General features: G+C 51.1%; 1 protein-coding gene across 2 annotated transcripts in view; it reads right to left on the bottom strand.

The window, feature by feature from the left end:
- Vsig10 (V-set and immunoglobulin domain containing 10) overlaps positions 1-24941 on the bottom strand; it is a 30357-nt gene extending 5416 nt beyond the window's left edge. The window contains exons 1-6 of one of the 2 annotated variants that reach the window (XR_005973785.1): positions 24624-24941; positions 18183-18464; positions 10493-10789; positions 6043-6297; positions 2398-2691; positions 1508-1618 (exon numbers count right to left, since the gene is read on the bottom strand). Coding sequence is in view for 1 of the 2 variants with exons in the window: in XM_041646258.1 (XP_041502192.1) it covers positions 1508-1618; positions 2398-2691; positions 6043-6297; positions 10493-10789; positions 18183-18464; positions 24624-24684 (1300 nt within the window). In the remaining variant the exon portion in view is untranslated. The remainder of the gene's footprint in view (positions 1-1507; positions 1619-2397; positions 2692-6042; positions 6298-10492; positions 10790-18182; positions 18465-24623) is intronic. The other variant, XM_041646258.1, reaches the window with a different exon arrangement.
- Positions 24942-25687: the final 746 nt, after the last annotated feature.

The raw sequence follows: 25687 nt of genomic DNA, 5'->3' as shown, positions 1-25687 counted from the left end.
CATGGTTGTATGTACCCAGAACCCCAACACTAGGTGGGGAGAGAAAGGTGGAGCCAAGGAGCTTGCTGGTCAGACAGCCTAGCCAAAGGGAAGAGAGCATCCAGTACATGGAGACCCTGTCCCAAGCCAGTAAGGCAGAGTGATAGAGGAGGTTGTAAGCCTTGCAGCTCTGATGGAAAGGGATCCCGGCAGTTGGGAGCCAAGGAATACTAAGGGCTACAGCTTGGATGGAAATGTATTCTGGCAGCCGGGGCCAGGAAATACTGTTACAGCTGGGATGGGAGAGCGCTCTGGCAGTCAGGAGCCAGGGAATAGCACCGGTCACAGAGAGCAACAGCTCACAGCTCTGGTCTAAGGAAGGTTTCCCCAATGTAACAGCTCTGCTGAAATTGTTACAGTTCAGCTTGGGGCCGGGAAGTGTAACAACTCCACTCTGCTAGGGGAAAGTTTCCCAAGTGAAAGTGTTACTGCCCCCTCAGGTGTCTCTGCTCCCACCAAAGAAGGTCTTCACCCAAACTTCATTCAAGAGATTTCTTGGGAGGGAAGAATCCAGGAGAGTGGCTGCCTCTACCAGGGTGGAAAAAGAGCAGCAGCAAACTGAACAGGCACAGGGCTTATACAGGGCTTCTTAGGGGCAGAGTTTTTCCAGGGAGAACATTTGCAGGGTGGGAATTGGTTACATCCAAGCAGCTTGGTTTCAGGGCCAACCTCTGTTTCTTTCTCTGGTCTTTTTTTAGCTTTTGGCTCTGGTTTTGAGGCCAGGGCATATTTCTTTCCCTGACTCTGACTCTAGGGACAAAGTGTGCTTCTTTGGCCCAGGTTTCAGGGTCATGGTGTATTTCTTTGGTTCTGGGTCTGGGGCTAAAGAATTTCTTTGGCTGGCTCTGTTTTCAGAGCCAGGGTGGGCTTCTTTGGCTGGCCCTTTTACCCTACAGAAGCCATTCCAGGTTCTGCTGACTTCTACATAGACACACATGGGTGCTTACACCCACACATTCCTGTGCATACAACATATACACAGAGAGAGAAAATAATAAATATATAATTAAAGATTTTTTAAAAAAACTAACACTGATAAAAGATGAACAAGTGAGAAACATTCTGAATGTGTGGGGATGATACTTAGGGACCTCATTATTATACACATTGCTACAATGAAGCACTATAGGCTAGGGCAATAGATGGAAGCTGGACATGGAGTTTTCTTCCTACACACAGCTTTTCAAATTATTACTTATTTTTATGGATATGAGTGTTTGCCTGCATATATGTCTGTGTACCACATACATGCCTGGTATCCAAGGAAACCAAAAGAGGGCACTGGATCCCCTGAAACTGAAGCATCAGACAACTGTGAGCTGCCATGTGGTTGCTGGGAATTGAACCTGGGTCCTCTGGAAGAGCAGGCAGTGCTCCTAACTGCTGAGCCATCTCTCCAGTCTCCAGCCCACCCACAGCTTTTTTTTGAAGTCTGAAAGAGAAGCAGGGGGACTCAAGGGGCTCTTACCTTTCCAGCAGAACACAGGACTATAATACAGCATAAGCCCTGCAACAATAGCCAGTCCCAGCAGGAGGAGGCTCACCACGGTCGCCACGATGCCCCCGACATTCAGAGGTTCTGTAAAGAGATCACACCTCAAGCTCTTTCATTTGGTCATACAAAACCTCCCCTCTTCAGCCCCAATCTGCTTCTTGGCCTGTCTTGGTTTCATGTCCCTGTGACCACTCCAAAACCAGCCTCAGGCGGAGCTACTTTCAGAAGTCAAGACGCAGCGGCATGAAAGAGAACTGCAAAGTTAAGGGGCACTGTGTGGGGCAGACGTCGGGACTGTGGCCAAGGCCACAGCGAGTGAGGGTGGGAGTTAGAGCTGTGGCAAACAGGCTCCATCAGTGGGATGACCTTGAACCTCCACCTCCCCGAACGCTGGGATTTCAGGCAGGTGCCACCACACCCAGTTTACAGGGTGAAGGAGATGGGACCCTGGGCTTTTGTGTCTTCATATATAAAAATTGTTAATAATGACTTCTAGGACTTGCCCTGCCCCCACAGGGAGTTCCATATACATTATAAATAGAACTATGAATTCACTTTCCTGTTACAATTCACTATACACATGGGTGAGTGTACACATAATGTGCATGCATAGTTATATATGCATGCTCTCACACACATCTTCAGTGAGAGACAGGAGCAAATTGTTCTGTGTCCTAGGCATATGTCAGTGCTTCTGGGATCGGACGTTAATTTTCTCAGCCACCTTGTCAAGCCATAGGCAAATGGATATGGCGTCTTCAGTTGGCCATGGCCTACGTGAAGGGAGACCCCAAGGCCTCCCCCCTCAGTGGTGCCAGGTGCTCTGAGGCTCTTAAGTTTTCAGGGCCACCCTCGGCACCTACCTTTCACACTCAGCCAGATGTCTACAGCCCTCACCCCCACGAGGTTCTCGGCCCGGCAGAAGTAGAAGCCCTCATCCAGGTCCTGGGAGCAGTTGTAGATGGTGAGGGACGAGCCCTGGCCATGCTGGGTAATGTGATAGTGATCGCTGGGCTGGATGGCTCCCTCGGGCTGTGTGAGGTTCCTCAGCCACTGGATCTTGGCAGATGGGTTGGCGCCTGTCACTTGGCAGGTGAGCGTCACGTTGCCCCCCATGAAGCAAGTTTTCATAGGCTGAGAAACAAGTGAGGGGCTCGCTGGGGGTGGGAAGAGGGTAAACAGAGGCAAATGTTTCAGGAGATTCAAGCCATGGCCTATCTTACCCACCAAAACAACCAATGCTCCTAATCCCCACATCTTGCCTGGTCCTCTGGATAAAGCCTGCCTCCTATTGGGTACTTACTGTGTACAAGGAGCCCAACTCAGTCTCAAAAGAGTCTCAAGATTATTCCCATTTTGTAGAGAAGGAAAGTAAGGCACAAAAAAAGCCAAGCGACATCTAATAGTTTAACAGTGGAAGGCAACCTTGGCGGGTGGGAGCCAGGGGGTACCACAACGTCACACCATGCAACAGAGCTCAAGTGAAAGATTTGGGGATGTGTGGGGGGAGAAGCAGAGGCGGCCTCTGGGTGAGAGCAGAAGAGGGGCAAGAAGGGCTTGCCTTATTTTGTTTGTTTGTTTTGGTTTTTTTTGAGACAGGGTTTCCCAGTAGCTATGGAGCCTGTTGTGAAGCTCACTCTGTAGATCAGGTTGTCCTCGAACTCAGAGATCCTTTTGCGCTGGGATTAAAGGCGTGCACCACTACCGCCTGAGTGCTAACACAGCCTGCCCAGTCACACAAGTTAAATGAGAGGACACAGGGTGACCTGCTGTCCCACTTTTCCTAGGACTCGGAAGACTGCTGGGTTGTGAGGTTTTCCAGGCAACATCAAATCAGCTCTGGTGAACCCAAAAAGGCGGATGACCAGGGACCCCGAGACCCAAGCTCTATGACAGAGCTAAAAGTCAGGGCGCTAACAGAGCTGGCTCCTTTTGGATGCTCCAGGGAGCCCAACCTTCTTCCACTGCAGGTGGTTCTGTGAGGTTTTGTTTTTTGAAACAGGGTTCATGTAGCTCAGGGTGTTCCTTGAAACTTGCTATGTAACTGAGGCTGGCTTTGAACGCCTACTCCTTGCCTTTACCCTCCCCTTAGTATAAGGATTATAAGCATGTTACCACACCCAGATTCCCTCTTCTGTTTGGAGTGTGAATTTTTATTTTTAATTATGTGTATGTGGTATGTGCGTGGTTGGGGCGCAGGGGGGGGGTAGTGGAGGATATGTGCTTATATATGGGTGCTATCAAAGGCCAGAGGCATCAGATTCCTCTGGAATTTTAAGTCACCTGACAAATGGGCTGGGATCTGGAACCTTACAAAGGGTTTGGGTCCTCTATGAGCAGAAAGCACTCTTAACCACTGAGCCATCTTTCTTTCTCTCCCTCCCTCCCTCTTTTCCTCCCTCCTTCCCTCCCTCCCTTCCTTTTTTGGTTTGTTTTGTTTGAGACAGGGTCTCACTATGTAGCCCCTGGCTAGCCTGGAATTTACTATGTAGAACAGGCTGGCCTGGAACTCGTATATCTACTTGCCTCAGCCTCCCAAGTGGTTGGCTTTAAAGGCATATGCTACCATGTCCCGCTCAGGAGGCAGAGGCAGGTGGATCTCTGAGTTCAAGGCCAGCCTGGTCTACAGAGCAGTTCCAGGACAGCCAGAGCTACACAGAGAAACCCTGCCTCAAAAAAACAAAGAGTTTATCTGAGAGGATGCAATGGACTAGGAAAGGGGGAAAGATTACAAAAGATTGGGGCGCATGGAGATCACCAGTGAAACGGATGTGGGGGCTTTCACCTGATGGGTGGGCAAGGGTGGTCCTTCACCTCAAGTATAAACTACCTTCTTCAACAAATGGACCTGCAGCAGACAATGGCGGCTCTTGTCTGTGGTCCCACTGTTTTGGAGGTTGAGGCTGGGAGGCACTTGAGCCCAGGAACTCAGAACCAACCTGATAATATTAGCAAGCCCCTCTTTTTTGGGGGGAAAGGAAGTGCAGCGGGTGCTGGGCACAGAATCCATGGCCTCACTCAGGCTAAGCAAGGGCTGTTCTACCCTTAGCCTTAGTTTCCTTTAAAGCTCTCAAGAGACAGGGTTTGGGGCTGGGACAGGGGTGGGGGTGTCAGTGGAAAGACCTCTGTGTGGGAGAGCTGGGGTTTCATCTACTGGACAAAACCAAAAGAGAACAGGGAGCCTGATGATTCTCCCTACTCCCCTTGAGCATGGGCTTCAGGAATGTTGCTAAGAGACAGAATGTTCCAGAAGATAGACCAAGTAACTCCAAAGGCTAGGTCCTACGAAGAAAGGGTCACTCCTGCCCGGCTTAGCCCCTCTTCTATCACTGGCTCTCTCAGCAAAGTGGGTGGTGGACACTGAGACACATGCTGGAGCCCCACAGAGGGGTGGACACTGAGACACATGCTGGAGCCCCACAGAGGGGGGTGGACACACTCAGACACATGCTGAAGCCCCACAGAGAGGGGTGGACACTCAGACACATGCTGGAGCCCCACAGAGGGGGGTGGACACTCAGACACATGCTGGAGCCCCACAGAGGGGGGTGGACACACTCAGACACATGCTGAAGCCCCACAGAGAGGGGTGGACACTCAGACACATGCTGGAGCCCCACAGAGGGGGTGGACACTCAGACACATGCTGGAGCCCCACAGAGGGGTGGACACTCAGACACATGCTGGAGCCCCACAGAGGGGTGGACACTCAGACACATGCTGGAGCCCCACAGAGGGGTGGACACTGAGACACATGCTAGAGCCCCACAGAGGGGTGGACACACTGAGACACATGCTGGAGCCCCACAGAGGGGGGTGGACACTCAGACACATGCTGGAGCCCCACAGAGGGGGGTGGACACACTCAGACACATGCTGGAGCCCCACAGAGGGGGGTGGACACTCAGACACATGCTGGAGCCCCACAGAGGGGGGGTGGATACACTCAGACACATGCTGGAGCCCCACAGAGAGGGGTGGACACTCAGACACATGCTGAAGCCCCACAGAGCGGGGTGGTCCCATGTGGGGAGGAGACAGCTCGCCCTGTATGCGAAATTGGCTCCTGTGGAGTGTATCTTCTCATCCATTTAGCACCCTGACTTCTGAGTCTTCTGGCTGAGACCCCGCCCCAGCACATTCTTGAGAAGAAAACTGCACCCTACCAGACTTCCTCAGCCAACAAATGGTATTGTCTAAGCCGAGTATGGGGGCCAGGAGCCTCGGTTACATAATAAAGAAGATAAACAGAGGCACCCCATCCATCCTGTGCACTGTGCCGTACCAAGAGAATAGAAAGGAGGGCACAAGAACAGTTTCAGTGAGGAAGAACCTAAGCCAGGCATCGTTAAACTCCAATGGGAACAGCCACGAGGCACAAGGAGAGGTGGGGGAGGGGTCTGGGCACTCCAACACTGAGCCTCTCACAGGACTTCCATCAAAGGACTCTTTGAGAAGAAAGGCAGGCAGGTGAACCCCAACCCCGGGACAAAGCGAGCCAGACTCACAGATCTGTACCACACAGCTGGCTTCCGACGCTGGTCCCACTATGTGGCTCCCAACGCATTTGAACTTCTTGCCCTCAGACAGCTGGGATGGGCTCAGTGTCTGCAGCTTTGAATCTCCCACGACCACCCCTCCCGGTTCTTCTGTCCACAGGAAGGTCGGATCAGGGTAGCCCCCATCCCAATTACAGGTGAGTTCCAGGGTAGCCGATTCTGAAGACACCTCCACTGAGCACTGAGGAGCTGACGGAGGGGGCCCTGCAAAAGAGCAGAGGAGGAGCGTGCTTCATCTCAGACAGAGTCAGATGGCAAGGCAGCGGGTGCAGGTGGTGTGTGTGTGTGTGTGCAAGAACACCAACGGAGGGGGCCCTGCAAAAGAGCAGAGAAGCAGAGAAACATGCTTCATCTCATATGGCAGGGCAGTGGGTGCGTGTGTGTATGTGTGCGCGTGTGTTACAGAACCAGGGTCTCAGAGAGCCATCAAAGCCAGCACCTTCTGGGCTGAAGGGTGTAGCTCAAATAGTACAATGCATAGCACACTACGGTTCGATCCTCAACACAAAACAGTCATGGTGGTATTCATCTGTAATACTAACACTTGGGAGACACACACAGGTATACGTGCAAGCAAAACACCAAGAAAAAATTAAAAACAAACAAAAATTTTGGATTTTTTAACTTCATTTTATGTGCATTAATGTTTTGCTATGAGTTTTGGGTTCCCTGGAACTGGAGTTACAGACAGTTGTGAGCTGCCATGTGGTATGCTGGGAACTGAACCTGGGTCCTCTGGAAGAGCAGGCAGTGCTCCTAACTGCTGAGCCATCTCTGCAGCCCAGAACTTTGGATCTTCTATGAGTGGGTGGAAATAGAGCACCCACCTATAGGAAAAATTACTGGGAACAAACACAGCGATGCTCAGAGCAACCGTACCTGTGTGAAGCCGTGTTGTAAGCACACACATATAAAGATTTACATTACTTATGTATGTCAGTGTGCTCCTCAGAAATCCTCCTGCCTCCTCTGCCTTCCTCACGTGTCAGGTGCCAGGTTTGTTACATCTGATGCTGGCACCCAAACTCTGACCCTCATGATGAGGGAGCAAGCATGCTTGATCACCAAGCCATCGTCACTGCAGCCTGAAAGACACAGTTTCTACATTACTAATAACCACTCGTGAGAAAGCACACAGCCAGTGGGGTGTAGCGAGATACACTTTGGATTCTTGCTGTTGGTAACAAGAGTGGGCTGGGACACCCACAGGGTTTACAGAAAGATGGATGGACAGATGGGACACATGATAAGTAAGTTGTGGTATTTTCATACATTGGATCATGATTCAACCATGAAAAGTGAGTTCAAGACCAGCTTGGCCTATGAGCAAGAATGAAGCATGGATGCTGCATGATGTAGTGTAGATGAACACGTTACACGAAGGGACAGAAACCAGACAAAAGGCTACGCTGTGAAAACCTACTCATAAAAATATAGGGCTGGAGACAATGCCTTGGTGTTTATGAGCACTGGCTTCTCTGGAGGATCTAGGTTCAATTCCCAGCACCCACATACATAGCAGCTCACAACTGTCCGTAACTCCAGTTCCAACACCCTCATGTAGACATACATACACAGACAAACAAAACACCAATGCACATAAAAAAAATAAATTAAAAAAAAATATTCAGAATTTGAACTGGCAAGAGACTCAATGACTAGCCTGCCATGCCTGACACTCAGAATCAGATCTCTGGAACCCATGTGGTGGAAGGAAAGAAAATGTCTCCTGCAGGTTATTCTCTAACCCTGACATGTGTGTGGTAGCATGTGCACACACATAAACACATATTAACGAATAATGAGCCAGTCCTGGTAGTGCAAACACTTGATCCTAGCATTCAACAGCAGAAACAAGTGGATCTCTGTGAACTCAAGACCAGCCTGGTCTGTCTAGCAAGTTCCAGGCCAACTAGGGCTAAATAGAGAGACTCTGTCTTAAAAGGAAAAAAAAAGTAAATAAATAAATACACTGTTTAAAAATTCCAAACACCTGTATTAAGGTGGGAGCCAAAGATTAATTTGTTCAATCCTATTGTTTGGGAATTAACTAGGACCAAAGGCATCTGAGATAAAGATGAAGGGAACAACAATCACATGGCTGGAGAGATGACTCAGTAATTAAGAGCATTGCCTGCTCTTGAAGAGGACCAGAGTTCGATTCCTAGTGTCCACATGGCAGTTTACAACTGTCTGTAACTCCTATTTCAGGGGATCTAGCGCCCTCTTCTGGCCTTCCTGGACACCAGACAGGCACACAGTGCAAATACAAAAATGCAGGCAAGCTAAAAAGAAGAGAACAGTCAGTAGATGGAAGGGCTGGTGAGATGGCCCAGTAGTGAAGGTGCTTGTGGCTAAGCCTGAGGAAGTGATTTGATCCCTGCAATCCAAGTGGGTACCAGAAGGGTACATGATGTAGGAGGTCCTTCTGTATATGTGTCGCTTTTATTGGTTAATGAATAAAGAAGCGGCTTTGGCCTGTGTGATAGGGCAGAGTTCATCTAGGTGGGAAAACTAAACTGAATGCTGGGAGAAAGACGATGGAGTCAGTGAGACGCCATGGAGCCACTGGAGGAGACAGACACATGTGCCCCAGAACTTTACTGGTAAACCATGAGCTTCTGGTAAAATAAAAACAGCTAGCTAGCAATATGCTTAATTGATTGGGCAAGCAGTGTTTTAATTAATACAGTTTTGTGTAATTATTTCAGGTCTGAGCAGCCAGGAACAAACGAGAAGCCTCTTTCTACAGGAGCAGAATCTTCCAAGTCGTCCTTGGACTTCCACATGGCATGCATGTGCCATCACAGATGCACACACGTGTGAAAAATAGATAAACCCAGGGATCAGGGTTTTCAGAACTGAGTAGAGGAGGAACAGCTGCCGGATGAGGTTCAGGCCTCCTAGGGACGAGACCTTACTGAGAGAGGTTTAGAGTCATTGTGGGTGTGCCCTCAAAGGGGAGTGTGGAACTCTAGCCACCTCTTTCTTCCACCAAGCTGTGAAGTGAATGAGTCCCTTTGCAATGTGCTTCCTTCATGACATGCCATGTGTGGCCAAACAGTCACAGGCTGGAACCCCTTACATCTGTGAGGCAAAAGAAACCTTTTTTCTTTATAAGCTTATTGTGTCGGGCCATTTATGATAGTACCGAAAAGCTGACTAGCACAGAACCCGCTAAAGGTGATAAATGCACAGCACACTCAAGCCAATGAGTTGTGCCCTTTTGTGTGATGAATGCACGTGTGTGTATGCACATGTGTGCGTGTACATGTGTACAGGGGCATGTGAAGACCAGAGGTCAACCTTAGATGTTGTTCCTTACATAACCACCTTAATTTTTGAGGCAGGGTCTTTCTCTGGCCTGGAACTTGCCCAGCAGGCTAGGCTGGCTGTCTAGTGGGCTCCAGTGGTCCTCAATCTTTGCCTCCTCGGCACTGGGATTGCAGGTACAGGCTGCCATGTCCTGCTTTTTTTATGTGGGTGCTGGGGATTCAATTCCATTTTCATGCTCATGTGGCAGACGCTTCACCAACAGTTGTATCCCCAGCACAATTTTTTTTCTGAGACAGTCACTTTGTTGCAGAGACTCATGATAGTCCTCCTGCCTCAGCTTTTCGAGTGCTAGGACGGCGGGCATGAGCCACCATGACCAGCCTTCATGTATTTTGAAACATTAAGTACTTTTCCCACTATTTAAAAATGCTCTATATTAGTGTCCTTCTGTGACTTAGAGGACTCTGCTACATCCCAGACAAGAAGAAGCTCCTAGGAGCTGCAGAGATGGCTCAGAGATTAAGATAACTGGCTGCTCTTCCAAAGGTCCTGAGTTCAATTCCCAGCAACCACATGGTGGCTCACAACCATCTGTAATGAGATCTGGTGCCTTCTTCTGACCTGCAGCATACATGCAGGCAGAATACTGTATACAGCCGGGCGGTGGTGGCGCACGCCTTTAATCCCAGCACTTGGGAGGCAGAGGCAGGCGGATCTCTGTGAGTTCGAGTCCAGCCTGGTCTACAGAGCTAGTTCCAGGACAGGCTCCAAAGCCACAGAGAAACCCTGTCTCAAAAAACAAAACAAAACAAAAAACAACAACAACAACAAAAGAATACTGTATACACAATAACAAATAAAATTTAAAACAAAAACAAGCTCCCAGAAGCAATGGGCCTCACCTGACAGTCCAGGTATATGCATGCATGTTGAAACATGCAATGAAGCATGCTAGGATCTGAGCATGGACATGCACGAGAGCGTTATACAGCCCCCAAAAGAAATGAGACTCTAAAATGCACCACAAGCCATAGTGTGGAGGAAACTGCAAGGCAGGAAGGAACGGTATGAAAGCTCAGAGAAGATACAGACAGGGTTACAGAGGGGCGTGCCGCTTACGCACAGTAGACCAGGAGCTCGGTGGTCACCTTTCGCTGTCTGCCGCTGAGCGCGTTGGTGGCCGAGCAGGTGTAGTTGCCTTGGAGGTTCTGGGACATCTGCAGCAGCGTGAAGCTGTTGGCCGTCAGGTTCCTTCCGAAGACCTCCGAGATGCGGGCCTGGAAGCACCACTCCACCTCGGGCGGAGGCCGGGAGGCGCTGTGGCAGCTGAAGTCCACCTGGGAGCCCTTGGCTGCATACAAGGTGCCATTGGGGAGGGCACCCGTGGCTGAGATGTTCACCACAATCTGATCGGGGCCGCCTGGGAATGATGGGGAGAACTGGTATAAATCAACACTGTGGGGTTTGAAATCAACACCTCTAAAGGAACCGGACAGCACGGACAGTCTGCTAAGTGTCCTCAGACCCCCTCACTTGTTTGATCTTGGACAGCTGTATGACGTTGACTGTGGATCGGGAAGAATTTCCTTAAAGGACCTGCCATTTGTTTTGGGGTTTTTGTGTTTGCTTTTACGACATGTAGCCCAGGCTGGCCTCAAATTATGTAGCTGGGGATGACCCTGAGCCTGGTTTATGTGGTGCTGGGCATCAAACCCAGGTTTCATGATGCTACGCGAACTCTAGCAACTGAGCAACACTGCAGCCCTACCTCGAAGAACTTCCAATCCTCCCGCTTCCACTTCCCAACTGTTGGTGTAGAAACACTGCAAGTGGCTGGGACGTCCCAGAGGGTAAGTGCTTGCCGCTCTTACAGAGGAACCAAGTTATAGTCCCAGGACCTGTGCCCAGCGGCTCACAATTTTCCCCATCGCCAGGTCCGGAGGATTCAGTCTCCTCTGAGCCCCTGTGCGTGCGCATGCGCGCACACATGCGCACGAAATAAATCTTGTCAGACCTAGCACTGAAGACCTTTAAATCCCCCAATCAGGAGGCAGATACAACCTGTGAGTTCCAGGCCAGCCAAGTCTACACAGAGAATTCCAAGACAGCCAGTGCTACATAATGAGGCCCTGTCTCCAGAAAACAAAAATAAAAAAGAGGGACTACAGACAAAGCTCAGTTCAACAGTGACGCCTACAAACTTCTCTTCCGGAGCACCTGAGCTGGATACCCAGACCCACATGGTCGCTCATTAACTGTCTTTAACACAAGTTCCAGGAGATCTGATGCCCTCTTCTGACCTCCACAGGCAAAACACCCATATGCATAAAATAAATTAAAAATAAATTTATAACACTGAATTTCAAAAAACAACAAAAAACCTTCCTGCCAAGGGACTAGCGGTTATGAGCACTTGCAGCAAACATCAACAAAATCCACATCAGGCCCACAGCTGCTCAACTGCTTCCCTACTGAGGGTCCCGACCCGAAACGACCTAAACCCAGCCGTCAGAGCGGTTTCCACCATTCCCCAAACCTGTCACCACGGCTCGCCAGGTCTCAGCCTAGCACAGTGAGTGGTTTAGGGGACACTGGCTCTCCTCAGGGAAGCTGGAATTCTACTGTGTGTGGGTAGACCAGAGCCCACAGAAAGCTCTGGGTCTTTCTCCTCAATCGCGCTGGCTCTGGAGAGCGGCTGCTTTCTCTCTAACCACTGGACCTGCCGAGCTCCTGGGAGTTGCCCTAGAGTATCCGCGAACCTGAGGCTGGTCTTGTCAACACCCCAATCGTCCAGGTCCCCCTGCCCCAACACACATACACACCAGGCTGCTTCGGGCCTGACTGAACTCCAACTGTGTAGTTTCAGGCAACTTACTCATTCTTGTTTAGCCTCAGTTTCCCCCTCTGTGAAATGGGGGTGATGACAGTATCCCCACTGCAGGGGCAGAGTTTATAAAACGGAACACCCAGCACGGTTTGTAGTGTGGACCCCATCTTAGTTCACTTTAATTTCTGAACTTCTCATTCTCTTTAAGACTGGGTATCAAACTCAGGGCTTTGCACCCCACCCAGACTTGAACTGTCTTGACCCCCAAAATGCCCTGCAAGGTGGTACCCAGTGCATCCAAGATGCCAAGCTCCCCTTGGTAAAAAAAGAGCACAGCTCCCTGCTGGGGAAGCAGCGCAGAGGTGCACTGTGTGCTTAGTGGGTACAAGGTTCTGGGTTCAATGGCTGAGCACCATCAATGTGATGGCGTGGGAAGGAGGAGAGGGGAGGAAGGGGGGACAGGAAGGAGGAGGGAGAAGACGAGCATAGAGGGAGGGAAACCTTTCATCCCAGTCCTCAGGAGGCAGAAGTAGGTGGATCTCTGTCAATTCAGGGTCAGCCTAGTCTACACAGAGTTGTAGGCCAGGCAGGGCTACATAAGGAGACCCTGCTCAAAAACAAACAAAAATCATTAAAAAGAAAGGGGAAGAAAAGAAACATAAATTAGTTTGCCAATTGAAAGACATTAGTGGGCACAGCTAGTGGCTGCCCTCGGGCCTCTCCTCAGAGAGCTCTCTCTTAGGAAACAGCCCAGGCAGGCTGGAACTTCAGCAAAGGAATTCATTCATCTCCGGCTGTGGAGTTTAGTTCAGAAATAGGTCAGTGGGGAACAGAAAATCATCTGTGGGATGCAAAGATTTTCCTATGCAGCCCTCCAGTGGAAAGTACTCCTCAGGACCTCACTAAGTAGCCCAGGCTAGCCTCGATCTTGAGTTCCTCCTGCCTCAGCCTCCCGATGCTGGGATTACAAATGTGCTTTCTTCTACACCTGGACCAGGACAACATCCTGTCAGGTGGCTCCTTGGGAACCATACTGCCCACCCCTCAAGGATCTGGGGAGACTTGGTGGCCTGGGGGGTGCCTGAATGGTCCATTCACCAATGCTGGCTAGTCCGTCAGGTATGTGGCCCAACAGGTCCTAGGGCATGTCTTCCCCGGCAGCCTTCCAACTAAACAGGGTTCAGCTGGAGTACTGAGGTACTGGTGACCAACACCAGGGACTGGCAATCTCACACCCCTGGTCTCCCAAGTCCTGGTGGCCTGGCCTGGACAGAGTGCATCCCAAGAAAGTAGCTGGGAAGGGCTTTTGAACAGGATAATGAACAAGACGTAGAATTTGCTGCCGAGAATCACTGAACAGGAGTCAGGCGGGAGGATCATACAGGGTGGGAGATGGCTCAGCACACAAAGGCACTAGCCGTGCAGACCTGAATTCTGGAGTCCGATTCCCAGAATCCCTGTACAAGGTGGATGTGGTGGTGTGAGCCTCCCACTGTTCCTGTGCAGAGATGGAAGGCAGAAGCCAGAGAAACTCTGGGAAGCGAGTCGTACAGTGCAGCTGGACACCTCAAAGTGACCCTGACCAACACAGGGAAGTGGAGAACAGAATCCCAAGCTGTCTTCTAGCCCCTGACAGGTATAGACCCACACTGCCATGCACAAATAAATAAATCAACCTTTAAAAAGTGCAAGCAAGAAAAGATGCTTGCCGTCGAGCCTTCCAACCTGAGTGTGACATCCAGACCCACAGAGTGGGAGGAGGGAGCAGGCCCCAAGGTGTCCTCTGACCTCCACACAAACACCCTGGCACATGAGAGCACTCTCGCACTCATTCTCTCTCTCTCTCTCTCTCTCTCTCTCTCTCTCTCACACACACACACACACACACACATTAAATTTTTTTTTTTTTTGGATTTTTCGAGACAGGGTTTCTCCGTAGCTTTTGGTTCCTGTCCTGGAACTAGCTCTTGTAGACCAGGCTGGCCTCGAACTCACAGAGATCCGCCTGTCTCTGCCTCCCGAGTGCTGGGATTAAAGGCGTGCGCCACCACCGCCCGGCTCCACACACACATTAAATTAAAAATGTAAAAAGCAGAGCCAGGCAGTGGTGGTACACATCTTTACTCCCAGCACTCTGGACGCAGAGGGAGGTTGATCTCTTTGAGTTGAGGCCAGCCTGGTCTACGGTGAGTTCCAGGACAGCAAGAGCTACAGAGAAACCATGTCTTGAAACCTGCCCCCCAAAAAAGAAGTAAAAAAATAAGATATAGTTTAAAAATATTAAAGGAAAAACCAGCCCTGGAGAGACAGCTCAAGGGTTAGAGGCAGCAGCTGCCTTTGCAGAGGACCTGAGTATTGTCCTCAGCACCGAAGCCAGATGCTCACAGCTGCCTGAAAGGACCAGCTCCCTGGCTCTGAAGCCTTCTTCTGCTCTCCACAGACACCCTTTTTTTTTTTCTTTATGGCATACACATATACATAATCTTTTGTTTTTTGATGCAGGGTCTCACCGGGTAAGGATAGGCAAGCAGTTCACCACTGAGCCACACCCCAACCCTTACACCATGCTTTTGTTGTTGCTTGTATTGGTTTTCTCAGGTAGCCCAGGCAGGCTGGCCCCAAACTAGCATCCTAGCCAAGGATGACCTTGAACTTTTGATCCCCCCCCCCCCGCTAAAATTATGGACCTGTGACACCACACCCAAGTTCCTTAAATACTACGTTCACTGATGTGGCAGCCAGCCAGCTTTCAGCCCAGACCCCAGGGAATGAATCCTAAGTCCAAAGCCCAATCTCTCCCTACGGCTTCTTCTAAGCACCCGTGTGCACTTCAAACCCAAGTGTGGTAGTAGTCTGAATGTAAATGGCCCCCATAAAATATTGGGAATGGCACTATTAGGAGATGTGGCCTTGTTGGAGTAGTGTGGACTTGTTGGGGAAGTGTCACTGTGGGAGCCAGCTTTGAGGTCTCCCATGCTCAAGATACAGCCAATGTCTCCGTTCACTTCCTGTTGCCTGTGGCTCCAGAGGCAGAACTCTCAGCATCTCCAGCACTATGCCAGCCTGCACACTGCCCTGTCCCATTGTGATGACAATGGACTAAACCTTTGAACTGTAAGACACCCAATGAAATGGTGACTTCTAAGAGTTGTCATGGGGTCTCTTCACAGCAGTAGAAACCCCAAGACACCCAAGTTAATCAAACCTTGAGCATGAGGGGACCACTACTTCCTCTCGGCACTCGTCAACGAGCAGGACTGTATTAACAGAAGCTCAGTTCAGGGAGCATGGACTGTCCCTGAGGCATCCTCTGAGGGAAGTTCACTGAGACTGCAAGATATACAGGATGCTAGGACCATGACCTAGCCCCCAGCCCCAGCCGACTGCCAAGGGGGATTGGCAGTTGATACAAGCCTGTTTCCTCATTGTCCTCCTGCCAATCAGTTCCAATGACCCATTGCAACTGCTCGCTCAGCTTGAGAAAACTAGACCCAGGGTGAGCCTTGCCCAGTGTACCCTGAACTGACTTGGGTTTTTCATGGGCTGCTCTTCGGCCTCCTCACTCGGCTGCAGGACTCAGCTTCCCAAATGCTGGTACTGAGAAAACCCTGTGCAAGAAGCACCAAGGCTGCAGGACTAGTTGAGATCTGAGCCACCTTCACCACCCCTCCAGCCTTACAGAGAGCAAGCACTCAGCTGGCCCACCCCGTCCCGCGTCCATGTGGAGCCAGGAGCGAATGGGGACATTAAGTTAACGGCTTCAACAGTCCTGGAATATTGCTAGAGGACTTCTGGACCCTTCGGATCAGAGTAACAGAGTCCTAAGACGACTATGGCTCCACTCTTCATCTGACCTTATTTACTTCACTATTTGTTTGCTTTTACTTTACGTGTATGGTGGTTTTTCTGCATGTGTGTAGGTGTGCCTCGTGCATGCCTAATTCAGTTATCAGGTCACCTGGAACTGGAGTTACAAACGGTTCTTAGCCACCATGCAGGTGCTGGGAGCCAAACCCGAGTCTCCTCCAAGAGCAACCAGTGCTCTTAGTGGCTGATTTATGTCTCCAGGCCCATTCATTTTTATTTTTCAAAGGCAGGGCTAGCTATGAACTCCCTAGCCAAGGAAACCCTTGAATGTCTAATCTGACCTTCTCCCTCCTGAGTGCAGCGATCACCACACCTAGTTTTTCTGTGCTTTTGGGGAGAACCCAGGGTTAAGAACTCCACACACTGAACCACGTGCTCAGTCTTAGCCTCACCCTCAGCAGAACATAACACTACATACTCTTCGGGTGGGAGTGATGGGTGACAGCCTCCTGTGGTGCCCACACCAGGTGGGCTAAATCCCTCCCACCATAGCCTACGGAAAACTGACTCCCACTGGGGAACAGGGGACACTGGTGACAGAAACCTCCCAACCTAGACACAGCTGGACAGAGGCACGTGTGCCCCTGTGGCAGGCGTCCTGGATAACCAAGGTCACCTACAGATAAGAACCTGTTCAGCCAGGAACAGCTTGGGATTTTTCCTCCCTGGTCCCCAAGGCCATGTTAGAATATTTGCAAATGTTTCTCCTTAAGATGGCGTACACACACAAACACACAAACATGACCAAGTTACCAAAGTGAAATGATAAAGAAAACCCAGGGCCTGACTCTCGCCGAGTCCCATTCAAACACCCAGACAGAAATTGTGACCCAAGCGCTGGGAAGACAGGCAGGAGGATTGCTACAAGGGATTTTATTGTTGCTGTTGTGTTTTGTGGGGTTTTTGTTTTTGTTGTTGTTGTTTTGTTGTTTTCCAAGACTGGAGTCTCAAGTAGCACAGGCTGGCCCTCACTTCGCTATGTAGCCAAGGATAACCTAGAATTCACGATAGTCCCACCTCTCCCTCCAGAGTGCTAGGATCACCCATAAGTAAATTCATTTCTCTATCCCTCTCTCCCACTTCTCCTTCCTTCCCCTTTTTTGGATAAAAGATCAAAACCCATGTTCTTACTCTTGCTAAGTAAGCATTCTACTCCTAAGCCAGCTGGGGCTACTTAACAAGACTCTCATAAAGGAAAGAGGCAGGCAGATCTCTGTGAATACAAGGTCAGCCTAATCTTCACAGTGAGAACCTGTCTATCTCCACAACCCTCCGCCTCCAAAAAGAAATATGGGGAGGGAGGATGCAAGATCAGAGGGAGGCAGGAAGAAAAGGCCTGGATGCGCCGATTGCTAGGACCTTGGGATGCATTTTCTTCCCACGGGAAACCGGTCACCTTTGTAAGCAGCAGACCCCAGGCGCATGGCCAAGGTCGAGTCAACTGCAGCCAGTTTACCTTATCAGTGCATCGGGTGCAGCAGAAATCCACCTTGGCCCTGAACTATGAGGGGCCAGGAGCCAGCAGGGCCTAGATCTCAGCTCAGGCGTGTGGACTGCCGAGGACAGGCGGCACCAGGCCCTTCCAGGGATGCAGAACGGGACACACTCAACACCCCCAAACGCCCTGGGCAAAAGGAAGCCAAGTCCCCTTCAATGCCAGGGTCTTCCTCAGTGGCCAATGAGGAGCAAGCAAGGAGGGTCTGGAAGGGTCTATGGTTCAGGACTCTTTCCCAGAAGGCTCTGCTGTAGATGAGTCTCAGGGCATCGCCCCCACTTCTTGTGGACAACTGTGTTACCCACGGGCCTACATTTCCCAGCGAAGGACTTCTCACAGTCCAAGCTGCATCAGATGTGTTCAGGGAGTACAAAGTCTCACTTGATTTCAGGGACGTTTGTGCATTTGTTTGCAGGTGTGTGCGCATGCGTGTGATGGACAGAGGACAACCCTGGCTGCAGTTCCTCCTTTTGTTTTATTCTGAGACAGGGTTTCTCTATGGAGTTCAGGCTGGCCTCCAATTTACCCAGATTAAAATCATCTATCACTCAAGCCCACGCTGACGGTGACCTCTTCCCCAGGCTCTCACTGTTCCCCAAGCCCGTCCCTTCCAGTCCCACTTACTGGCCACCCGCAGCCACACAGGGAACCAGCGGGTCTCATTCAGAAACTCCTGGCAGGTGTAGTTGCCGTCATCCTCCAGGCTCAGTGCCTCCACGTGCAGGGCACCTGCATCCTCTAGAGAGAAGCGCAGCGAGGCTGGAGGGAGGCTAGAATTGGAGGACAGCAGGAAAATGGGCTCTGAGTCGTTCCGGTACCAGGTCACGGGGCCCCTGGGTCCTGTCACATTGCCACAGTGTAGAGTGACGTTCTCATGAACCTCGACGATGGCCACAGCACCTAGGTCTGTAAGGGAAGGTTAAGTGTTAACACCTTTTCTGGCTGATGGGCAACAACCCTTTGAAAACAGTAGGATTTTCTTCTTTAATAGCATGTGGCGATCAGACTGGCCTTTGCTCACACACGTGTGAGGTGGGGTCTCACGCAGCCCAGACTGGCCTTTGCTCACACGTGTGTGATGTGGGGTCTCACGCAGCCCAGACTGGCCTTTGCTCACACGTGTGTGATGTGGGGTCTCACGCAGCCCAGACTGGCCTTGAGCTCACACGCGTGAGCGCGTGTGTGAGGTGGGGTCTCACGCAGCCCAGACTGGCCCTGAGCTCTGCAGAACACTACTCAAGCACAGACCCTGAACTTCTGTCCACACCTCCCAAATGCTGGGATTACACGCTGTCCCACATGTCATACAGTGCTGCGGGGGGGGGGGGGGGGGGCAGTACACAGATCTCAGCTCCAGAACTATGCAGCAGTAGCAGAAATCTGAAAAGACACCTTTAAAAATAGCCAATTAAGGAGCTAAGGAGCAGGGCCATAAAATGTAAGGAGGTTCAGATGCTCCCAAGAGGCATCCTGTCCTTAAAGATACCTTGTCGGTAATGTATGGCACTTTGTTAGGTTTTCACGTCCAAAAACTGACCAATGGTTTCAGAAACTACCTTACCCTATGCCCTCCTTACCCAGTCCCAAGACGACAGGACATGAACCCCCCTGATACATTTCCCCTTTAAAAGTTCTACCCTCCCAGGGCTCCCTGCCACACTTTCTGCACCCACCCCCCCATACTGGGACGCTGGAAAGGTGTTGGTCCAAACCTGAGTTTGAATATTAAAAACCCTCATGTAATTTGTATTGGAAATCCGGCTCCCTAAATTCATCTGGGGACAGAACTTGGGCATAACAAACCCAGAGCCAAATCTGCAGCTATTTTATTAAACGTGTTCAGCAGCGGTGTTGTGGTTTGAATGTAAAATGTCCCCCACAGTCTCATGGCCCCAGCTGGTGGCACTGTTTGCACCCTTCAGGGGATGGAGCTGCGCTGGAGGAATAAGTCCCTGGCGGTGGGCTCTGAGGGTTACTGAGCCTGGCCACATCAAGGTTTCTGTTTTCTCTCTGCTTCTGGATGGAGGCCCCTGAAAGGGGATGGCCTGAAGCTCCTGCTGCCAAGCCTTCTCTGTCATGATGGACTGCATCCCTCGGGAACTGTGAGACAAAACAAACTCTTCCCACCCTTTCAGTTGATTATATCAGGTACTTTACCCAGTAACAGAAATGAAACCCATGGGCGTGGGGGACACCATGACCTCAGAGGGATCCTTTCTCATGCTCTGCTGTCCACGAGGACAGCTGTAGCTCCAGCTGCAATGTGAGCATGACCCCTACATGGGGCAGAGTCGAGGGGCTCAGAGGTTCCAGCTGCAAGTGTCTAGATCAGCCTTTGGGCATACCATCCTCACATGTGAGGACCCAGGCCAGATCAGCAGAACTGCCTATCCAATCACACCAGCGGTACTGAGCAGTAAGCATTGCCCTCTCCACGTGGCCATCTGTTAGTCCTCAATCACACGGCCTCAGGCAGCCATCTTGTTGCCTAGACACCCAGATGGGGTAGGGGTGGGGATGAGACCTGCTGGTCTCCCTCCCCGTGGAGTTAATCACTTCGGGCAGCACCATGCAGGAATGAATGGGCTGGTAGCACATACTGTGCAGGCACTGGGAGGCCAGTCCTGTGCTGGGCTCTGTGGATCTGCCGGTGACAGAGGAGAACCACTCAGTTCATAGGCTAGTGGGAAAACACACACACAACTGGCAAGGCGGGTAGAGGTGAGGGGCAGGGAGACAGGAAGGTCTCCCAAGGCAGCTAGGGATGTGCCAGGTAAGACTTCCTTCAGGAAGCAGAGCGGGACCTGATGGACAAGTAGGCACGGGATGGATGCAGAAGGAGCCAGAGTCCCAGGCAGAGGGAACAGCAAATTCAAATGCCCAGAAAGACCAAAACCAGACGTGACGACAGCCATATGGGGTCTCAACACTCAGAGGCAGAGGTAGGAAGGTCAAACGTTAGGTGTTAGTGCGGGCTACATAGTGAGACCCTGACTCAAGGAAACACGGTGGGGGGGGGGTGAGAAAATGCTTGGACCCTAAGTGACAGCTTTGTCAGAAAGACAAATTGTCAGCACCCCGAAACCATCTCAATCAGAACCAGGAGAGGCCAGCCCTCTGTGGAGGATTCCAACGCATATTCAAGGCTGAAGGGCAAGCGACAGCTGATCAGGGAGTTAAGACAGTGCGGAACAAGGAACAAATGCAGTCCAATTAATTAATTAGTTAATTAATTAATTAATTATGTATTTTTGGTGTTTTTCTCGAGACAGGGTTTCTCTATGTAGCCCTGGCTGTCCTGGAGCTTTCTCTGTAGACCAGGCTGGCCTCGAACTCAGAGATCCACCTGCCTCTGCCTCCCAAATGCTGGGATTGAAGGTGTGTGCCACCACCGTCCAGCAAATGCAGTATATTTTTACTGAGACTATTCCAGCACTTTCCACAATCAATACCCCATTCTAGAGAGGCCACGGGGACAGGAATTTGGGCAGAACCTGCTGGGCTGATTAAAAATGTCCTGGAGGTAACTAATGAGGGGCCGGGGCAGTTGCTGTGCCCCATATCATCCAGTACACGGGGGTAGGGGGGTCAGAGGGCAACTTTCAGGAGTGTGGTCTCTCCTTCTACCACAGCGGGGAGGGTGCCCAGGAGGGAACTTATGTCACCTCCTCAGCAAGCTCTCTGCCCAGTGAGTCACGTCGCTGGCCCAACAGAGTGGTTTTTATTTTGTTCTGTATTATACTTTATTATGACAGGGCCTCAAGCAGTCCAAGCTGCCTTGACCTCCTGCATAGCTTAGGATAACCACAAAATCAGGACCCTCCTACATCCGCTTCCCCAGACACGGGCCGCTACCATGCTGGGTTTCATGGGGAGCTGGGATCCAGGGTTTCTCCCACATCAGACAAGCACTCTACCAACTGAACTAAGTCCCCAGCCCAAGGGTAGATTTTATGGTATTCGATTATATCTCAATAAAACTGTTATTAAAAAAAGAACTGCCACCTCCTTCTTGGCAACCTCGCCATGGGTGTCTGAGCTGCTGTCCCTCCTGGGGTAAGAAAAGGCTCCTTTCAAAAGACTGAAGTTGGACCAGGCCACAAGAAGTCCTGAGAGATGGAGAGATGGCTCAGTGGTTAAGAGCACTGGCTGCTCTCCCAGAGGTTGCCGGTTCAATTCCCAACACCCACATGGCAGTTCACAACTGTCTGTAACTCCGGTTCTAGAGAAATCTGACACCTTCACACCAAATGCACATAAAGTTAAATGAATATTAAAAAAGAAGAAGTCCCCGAGTCTGTCCATCCTGGTTGCAGCACTCCCGAAAGGCTTTCAAACCAGAAAAAGACTGCGGGGGGGGGGGGGGGGGGGGGAATAGGCCAGTGTCTGTGAGGCAGAGAATCAGCTGGTGCTAGACACCCTCAAACAGCAAGAAACACTTGAAAGTGATAATTTACGAAGTCAACACTCTGTTACAGCTGAGCCTGGTGTCACACGCCTACAATCCTACTGAGGTAGGAAGATCAAGTTCAAAGCCAGCCTGAGCTATGAAAAGACCCTGACTTAAAAGGGAGGGTGTGTGTGTGTGAGAGAGAGAGAGACAGAGAGACAGAGAGAGACACACACAGAGAGAAAGCACATCATTTTCAAATGACTAGGCTACCAACCCAGGCTCTCACATGGTGACTTCCATCATGGAAAGATGCACTGTAGAGTTCTATCAGACCAACAGCTGCCCCTTCTCAGTCCTCAGCCAAGGAATAAGGGACTGTTAGCCTGGAACAGCCTTCATGCAATTTTAACCTCGACACCGGAGCTCCTGTCTTCTCCAAGAAAGACGGCAGCCTGGCTGCTTTTCCCCTGGCTCTGCCCACTCCACTGCCTGTAACACCTGAAGCTAAATATGGCCTTAGAAATCATCTAATCAGTGATGCGGCTGCAGAGTCATCGACTGGTGATGTCTGTCACGGACAAGGAGAGGGAGGCCCCTGAAGACACATCAGTTCCACACACGTGCTGGTCACACACATCCTCATTACCCTGTTGACGCTCCGGGCTCCACACGTGTCCAGAGATGCAGGACAGTCACAGCTGGGAGTGCTCCAGGTCAGAAGGATTTACTTGAGTCTCACACTTTGGACAGAGTAAGATGAGGGGACTCAGTGGGTAAAGGTACTCAACATCAAACCTTATTCCAGGAACCCACACACAGTAGAAGGTGAGAACTGCCTCCCAAAGTTGTCCTCTGACCTCCACACATGCCATGGAACACACATACCCCCACACACAGAAAAATAAAATGAAATAAAAAAAACCTAAAAATCAGAGTAATGAATGCTTGCGCTGCTCAGCAACATCCATCGCTGCAGACGCTTTGTTGGCGCGGGGGGGGGGGGGGAAGGGGGGGGGAGGATGACCTTAAATTCACATTATGTAACAAAGAAGGGAGAAAGATAAGCAAGACTCCACTACCAGGCTATTCCTCCAGCCCCATGCTCATCTTGATGCTATCCTCATTTACACAGCCAGAGGCATACCCAAACACTTTTCCCAGGAACCCTCTAGGTGACACTGAAGCACCAATGTCATGTGTAGGGGAGAGTCGGAAGGAAGACACCTGTCCTACCTCTCAACTTGAAAAAGAAACAACTGAAGTAGGCACAACCCCTGGGCGGCCCAGACACACACAGGTAGAGCCAGCCTGAGTGTCTGGGCATAGCAATTATTGAGCAGAAAGTCGGGGGTGGTGGCACATGCCTAGAACCTGGCACTGGGGACTCTGGAGTGAGCGGAAGACAAATCTGAAACCGACCAGAACTATCCAGTGAGACCACTGACTCAAGCACGTTAAGAGGACGTAGCCGCAGAGGGAGGTCTCCAAGTGGGAAGAAGCAACCCGTCACTCTGAAAGCAACTTCATGCCAGTATGAATGAACATTCAGGCTCCTTCCAGCTCCAGGACAGAAGATTGACAGTGACCCCTAATGTCCAGAAAAGCCATCAGGAACTGACTGTAATTGGAGCTGGTGGTGTGGCTACCTAGAACATATGCATCACCCATAGAAAATGACAAAAGAAATAAAGAAAAAGAAAACGAAATCCATGACCATAAGGGGATAACACAGCAAGAGAAAGTGTAACCAATCTGGGGTCGTATGTGCTAAATTTCGCAGAAGATGCCTTACTGCCCAGTCCCAGGTGGGAGAGCCAACCCTGTGCTGTGAAACCTTTTGAGTTTTCCATACATACCAGAAACATAGGTTCCAGACAATGTTGCTGATTTTATATGACAATTAAAAGCAAATGTAAATAAGTAGATAGAAAGGGCATCATAATTAGGAACTTCTGCTGCTTGCTGCTAGGGAGCTCAGGTATAATAGCTTACCTCTTACTACAAGGATAGCAGGAGGATGGGGTGGACCCGGGACATGCACAAAAAAATAGCATTTCCCAAGCATCTTGGGGAATTACTCACCCCTTGGCTTCGTTTGCCTGCCCCCCCATTTCCCGCCAAACATTTCTGCACACAGTTGACACGAATTCGCTGGCGAGCTAAAACTCAAACATCCTTTCCCAACCGTCTACATATTTTACTAAACAATCCTCCCCGCGAGCTTTTTTTTTTTTTTTTTTTTTTGGCAACAGCACGGGGTAAATGAGGTATATTAGGAATTTTTGGTGAAGCCTGAAATGATTTCAAAGAAAAAGCAAAAAGAAAACAGAAAAAAGAGTAGAAGAGGAGAAGAGGACGGCGCGGCTTGGAACGCACGGGTCTACACAGGTAGATTCACTCAATGAGGAGGGTGTGGGGAAACAACTCCACACGTTACAGGTGTAAGCCCAGGTCAACCTGGGAGAGGCGGGGAGCCGGACACCAAAGGAAGCTTACACTGGGGTGCGCCGGCGCCGCGGGCAAAACCAGAACGCAGAGTTAGGAACGAAAGGGAAAGGGAAAAATAAATAAATAAAACCACCACTTTCCCCTCCACGTGCCCCTCGGTGGGCCCTGCCGCACGTGATCGCGGAGCTTTCGAGTCCCCATGCTGGGGGTGGCGGGTCCCTTACCTGCGGAGCCCTGGCGGGCCAGAAGCGCCCCGAGGCACAGCAGGACGCATAGCCCGGCCATCGCGCCAGAGATCTACGGCCCGGGAAGCGCAGGGCTCTGGGTGTGCGGGGCTCTTGGGGCTCCCGGGCCCGCTGCAAGGGGCTCCCCAACTAGGATGCTGCGGCCGAGCCCGGGCGATCGCCTCTGGGGCAGGCGCCCCGCCCCTGCGCCCAGCCCGCCCGGCTGGCGGAAAACAACAGGCGCGGGCCCCCTCCCGCCTCTCCGGCAACTTCCTCCACCTTGGCCGGGAGGAGGGCCTTGTGCGACGATCCCAGTCCCTCGGGGCCTGGAAGGAGGCGGCCCCGAGCTCCGACCCGCCAGTGCGGGACGCGCTCCCGGCCTGTGAACTGCGCGCGGGCTGCGGGGCACCGGGCGCCGTCGCAGCCCTGCAGCTTTATCGCGCTTGTCATCTGGGTTCTCGGGTGCAGGGGCGGACCACAGCGCCGCCATCGCTCAGAGCCCAGGGAAAGACGATCCCTCAACCGTCCGGCCAAAAGCAACCACGAGACTCTGGTTCTCGAATGAACTTGGGTCGCGACCACAAGGGAAGTGAGAGTTTTGTTTTCAGGTGCTCCCACCCACGTTTCTTTTACTTTCCCCACCCTCCCATCCTGGCAGATCCCCGAAGCACATTTCCGGGATCAGCTTTCTGGCGTCCCATTTATGTGATCTGGTGGACACCGCCACTGCTGGGCCCTCGGGAGGATATCTGCCCTTGATACAGTTCTGGGAGAAGAAACTCCGCGTTCAAAACAAGGATGTAGTAGGCGCCGTGGAATCTTCGTTGTGGGCTCCGGGAGGTGGGCGTCCCTCAGCTTCCGCTCTCCCAGCCCTTATAAAAAAAATATTGGGAGGGCTGAGGATGATGCTCAGTCGTATAGCGCCAGCACCTTCCATCCCAGCACCCCAAAACCGAAGTAAAATATGGGGAAAAGCTAAATTTGAAATAAAAAATCGCTGGTTCTGTTCTGAAAGACTCCCCACCCCCACCCCCATGGGGCGTCCTAGAGAGAAATGCCTTGGA

This window comes from Microtus oregoni, unplaced genomic scaffold (genome assembly GCF_018167655.1).
Source record: "Microtus oregoni isolate MIOR12 unplaced genomic scaffold, Mior012 000003F_ref0000135, whole genome shotgun sequence".
NCBI lineage: Eukaryota > Metazoa > Chordata > Mammalia > Rodentia > Cricetidae > Microtus > Microtus oregoni.
Note: the sequence above shows the minus strand (reverse complement) of the source record. Positions and strands in the feature narration are given on the sequence as shown.